Source organism: Ruditapes philippinarum, unplaced genomic scaffold (assembly GCF_026571515.1).
Source record: "Ruditapes philippinarum isolate M1 unplaced genomic scaffold, ASM2657151v2 ctg228_1_1_1_1, whole genome shotgun sequence".
In the NCBI taxonomy this organism is placed as follows: domain Eukaryota; kingdom Metazoa; phylum Mollusca; class Bivalvia; order Venerida; family Veneridae; genus Ruditapes; species Ruditapes philippinarum.
In genome coordinates, this window is record NW_026856125.1 from 436,269 (window position 1) to 440,887 (window position 4,619).

Genomic DNA, 4,619 nt, shown 5'->3' on the forward strand with positions numbered 1-4,619 from the left:
TGGGCGATACCATAATTTCCTTGAAATTACATCATTCAAAGCATAATGTAATGAAATCGTTAAAGCAGCTTCCCTAAAGATTAATGATTATTTTCATAAAAAAATGGAAAATGTATTTAAAACTTAAATATTGTGAAATGAAGTGAACAAATTTTAAAGGAAGTTCATGTTCTAGTAATTACTAATTAACATATTGCAAACGAAATTACCCCCCAAAAAGAGGTCAAAATATGCAAAAATAGCATTAGTCACGCAGTAGAAATATGGTGATTTCTTTTTATATTGTTAGTTTTGAGATATACTCTGTCAGTCGTTGTAATAATTTATATTAATAAGTGAAAGTCTGAAGTTTAATTTGGTGAGATAAAATCCATATCACTCGTAGCATTGTTAAGGTCTGGCGTCATTTTCTTGACGCATTGCCATAATGAAAATACTAAGTATATGTTAGTGTTTATTAAGTGAAATTTTAACAATTTAGACCCTAAAAGGAAGCGACCGTAGGGAGCGACCGTAGGTTCTGAATTGTTAAAATGTTCACTTAATAAACACTAACATACTTAGTGTTTAACCTCATTGGACCCCGCTCGGACGCCTCCAGCCTCTAGCTGTGACTGAACTGTGTCTGGTAAATTCAATGTAGCTTACTCTGCCGTGATCCGGAGTGAAAACGACCAATACCACTAGTCCTATAACATAAGACGTTTCCGTTAGTACTACGTACACTCCAACGTACGTAGTACTAACGGAAACGTCTTATGTTATAGGACTACCAATACCACCACCACTGCTGAGAAGGTGCACATTTATTTACGGTACCGCTTATAATTACTTCAATGTTGCAATTTTCTGAAAAATATTTGGACGTGACTGATTTTTGTGAAATCAGCCTTAGCCCTTCTCTTTGTAAATTTCTCGCCACTTCCATATGAAGTGAAATATATTGAAAGAACCCATTAAACAACGTGTGGGAGGAGTGAAACTTTACCCTTCATGTGCTTAAATGCAATAAATAATAAGGCAATCATCATCAATTTGTGATTTATACATAGCAAAAAATGTTTGGGTTTTTCTATGTTTTCTCCAGTAAAATGTTTTAGAATCGAAACATCTACGTTAAAAAATCGTTACATTTCTACAATTGTATACAAACCTCTCAAAAGATTTTATTCCGAAACCAAGTGCTATTTAAAAAGCGGTAGTGAAAAAACCAAAACGTTGACCTAGTTCTCGCTTAGAATTTTACCAATAAATATATAAGGCTTCAGTTTACAAATGCGCACTTCGTTCCAAACACTATTATCAAGTGTTCGAAAAAAACAATGATTTTATTATTATCATTTTTTTTTTAAATTGGAGCGATTTCATTGGTCGGCAAATTGACATTGAACACTAATAATGCTTAAATGAGATTTTATTTTTCGTGAATATGCTATATATGAACATATAATGACATGATAAAACATCAATATGTTTCCTATATCTCTGTTATCTACATCTCTATGTTATCTACATCTCTGTTTTCTATATCTATGTTTTCTATATCTCTATGTTATCTACATCTCTGTTTTCTACATATCTGTTTTCTACATCTATGTTTTCTACAAGTCTGTTTTTTACATTTTTGTTTTCTACATCTCTGTTTTAACATCTCTGTTATCTACTTCTATGTCTTCTACATCTATGTTATCTACATCTCTTTTATCTACATCTTTGTTTCTACATCTCTTTTTCTACATCTCTGTTATCTACATCTATGTTATCTACATCACTTTTATCTACATCTTTGATTCTACATCTCTTTTTCTACATCTCTGTTATCTACATCTCTGTTATCCTACATCTCTGTTATTTACATCTATGTTTTCTACATGTCTGTTTTCTACATGTCTGTTTTCTACATCTCTGTTTCTACATCTTTGTTTTCTACATATCTGTTATCTACATCTCTGTTATCTGCATCTCTGTTATTAACATGTCTGTTATCTACATATATGTTATTTACATGTCTGTTTTCAACATGTCCGTTTTCTTTATCTCTGTTTTTTACATGTCTGTTTTTCTACATCTCTGTTTTCTTCATCTCTCTACATCTTTGTTAACTTCATCTTTGTTTTCTACATCTATGTTATATACAACTCTGTTATCTACATCTCTGTTATTATCATGTCTGTTTCCTACATCTCTGTTTTCTACATCTCTTTTTTCTAAAACTCTGTTTTCTACATCTCTGTTTTCTACACCTCTCTACATCGTTGTTATCTTCATCGCTGTTTGCTAAATCTCTGTTTTCTACATCTCTGTTATCTACATGTCTGTTTTCTACATCTCTGTTATCTACATATATGATATATACATCTCCGTTTTCTACATCTCTGTTATCTACTTGTTTGTTTTCTATATCTCTGTTTTCTACATGTCTGTTTTCTAAATCTCTGTTACCTACATCTATATTACCTACATCTTTGTTGTCTACATGTCTGTTTTCTACATCTCTGTTATCTACATCTCTGTTTTCTATATCTCTGTTATCTATATCTCTATTATCTACATCTCTGTTTTGTACATCTCTGTTATCTACATCTCTGTTATCTACACTTTTGTTTTCTACATCTCTGTTATCTATATCTCTGTTTTCAACATGTCTGTTATATACATCTCTGTTTTGTACATCTCTGTTATCTATATCTCTGTTTTATACACATTTGTTTTCTATATCTTTGTTATCTATATCTCTGTTTTCAACATGTCTGTTATATACATCTCTGTTATCTACATCTCTGTTATCTACACCTTTGTTATCTACATCTCTGTTATCTACACCTTTGTTTTCTTCGTCTCTGTAATATACGTGTCTGTTTTCTAAATCTCTGTTATCTACGCCTTTGTTTTCTACATTTCTGTTTCTACATCCCTGTTATCTACATCTCTGCTTTCACATTCTCTGTTATTTACATCTCTGTTTTCCACATCTCTGTTATCTACACCTTTGTTATCTACATCTCTGTTATCTACACCTTTGTTTTCTTCGTCTTTGTAATATACGTGTCTGTTTTCTAAATCTCTGTTATCTACACCTTTGTTTTCTACATTTCTGTTTCTACATCCCTGTTATCTACATCTCTGCTTTCACATTCTCTGTTATTTACATCTCTGTTTTCCACATCTCTGTTATCTACACCTTTGTTTTCTTCATCTCTGTTATCTACGTGTCTGTTTTCTATATCTTTGTTATCTACACCATTGTTTTCTACATATCTGTTATCTACATCTCTGTTTTCTACATATCTGTTATCTACGTGTCTGTTTTCTACATCTCTGTTATCGACATCTCTGTTTTCTTTATCTGTGTCATCTTCATCTCTGTTATCTACATCTCTGTTTACTACATCTCTGTTTACTACATCTCTGTTTACTACATCTCTATTTTCTACATCTCTGTTTTCTACATCTCTGTTATCCACATCTCTGTCATCTACATCTCTATTTTCTACATCTCTGTTTTCTACATCTCTGTTATCCACATCTCTGTCATCTACATCTCTGTTTTCTACATCTCTGTTATCTACATCTCTGTTATCTATATCTCTGTTATCGACATCTCTGTTTCCTACATCTCTGTGTTGTACATCTCTGTTATCTACACCTTTGTTTTCTACATTTCTGTTTCTACATCCCTGTTATCTACATCTCTGCTTTCACATTCTCTGTTATTTACATCTCTGTTTTCCACATCTCTGTTATCTACACCTTTGTTTTCTACATCTCTGTTATCTACGTGTCTGTTTTCTAAATCTTTTTTATCTACACGATTGTTTTCTACATATCTGTTATCTACATCTCTGTTTTCTACATATCTGTTATCTATGTGTCTGTTTTCTACATATCTGTTATCGACATCTCTGTTTTCTTTATCTGTATCATCTTCATCTCTGTTATCTACATCTCTGTTTACTACATCTCTGCTTACTACATCTCTGTAATCTACATCTCTATTTTCTACATCTCTGTTTTCTACATCTCTGTTATCCACATCTCTGTCATCTACATCTCTGTTTTCTACATCTCTGTTTTCTACATCTCTGTTTACTACATCTCTGTTTCCTATGTCTCTGTTAACTATTTCTCTGTTTTCTAAACTCTGTTTTCTATATCTCTGTTTTCTACATCTCTGTTATCTACATCTCTGTTATTTACATCTCTGTTATTTACATCTCTGTTTACTACACCTCTGTTTACTATATCTCTGTTTTCTATAACTCTGTTATCTATATCTCTGTTTTCTACATCTCTGTTATCTACATCTCTGTTTTCTACATCTCTGTTATTTACATCTCTGTTTACTACATCTCTGTTTTCTATAAATCTGTTATCGCCATCTCTGTTTCCTACATCTCTGTTTTCTATATCTCTGTTATCTACATCTCTGTTTTCTACATCTCTGTTATCTACATCTCTGTTTTCTACATCTCTGTTATCTACATCTCTGTTTCCTACATCTCTGTTTTCTACATCTCTGTTATCTACATCTCTGTTTCCTACATCTCTGTTTTATACATCTCTGTTATCTACATCTCTGTTTTCTACATCTCTTTCATCCACATATCTAGTTTTTCCAT

At 32.1% G+C, this 4,619-nt stretch overlaps 1 protein-coding gene across 1 annotated transcript; it reads right to left on the minus strand.

Annotated features, from left to right (window-relative positions):
• Positions 1-2,164: 2,164 nt before the first annotated feature.
• LOC132745462 (protein PFC0760c-like) lies at positions 2,165-4,619 on the minus strand. Its single transcript, XM_060734396.1, has 6 exons — positions 4,588-4,619; positions 4,213-4,546; positions 3,660-4,171; positions 3,150-3,618; positions 2,897-3,108; positions 2,165-2,510 (listed from the first exon to the last, which is right to left on the minus strand). Exons 1-6 carry the CDS (start codon positions 4,617-4,619, stop codon positions 2,165-2,167), a joined length of 1,905 nt encoding a protein of 634 aa, XP_060590379.1.

Excerpts from the sequence above, each read along its gene's own strand:
- LOC132745462 (XM_060734396.1), bottom strand. The coding sequence starts at position 4,619 with ATGGAAAAACTAGATATGTGGATGAAAGAGAT. Across the intron at positions 3,109-3,149 it reads GAGATGTGGAAAACAGAGAT|GGATGTAGAAACAGAAATGT; the intron begins GTAAATAACAGA and ends TGTAGATAACAG. Across the intron at positions 2,511-2,896 it reads AGGGATGTAGAAACAGAAAT|AGATGTAGATAACAGAGATG; the intron begins GTAGAAAACAAA and ends TATAGAAAACAG.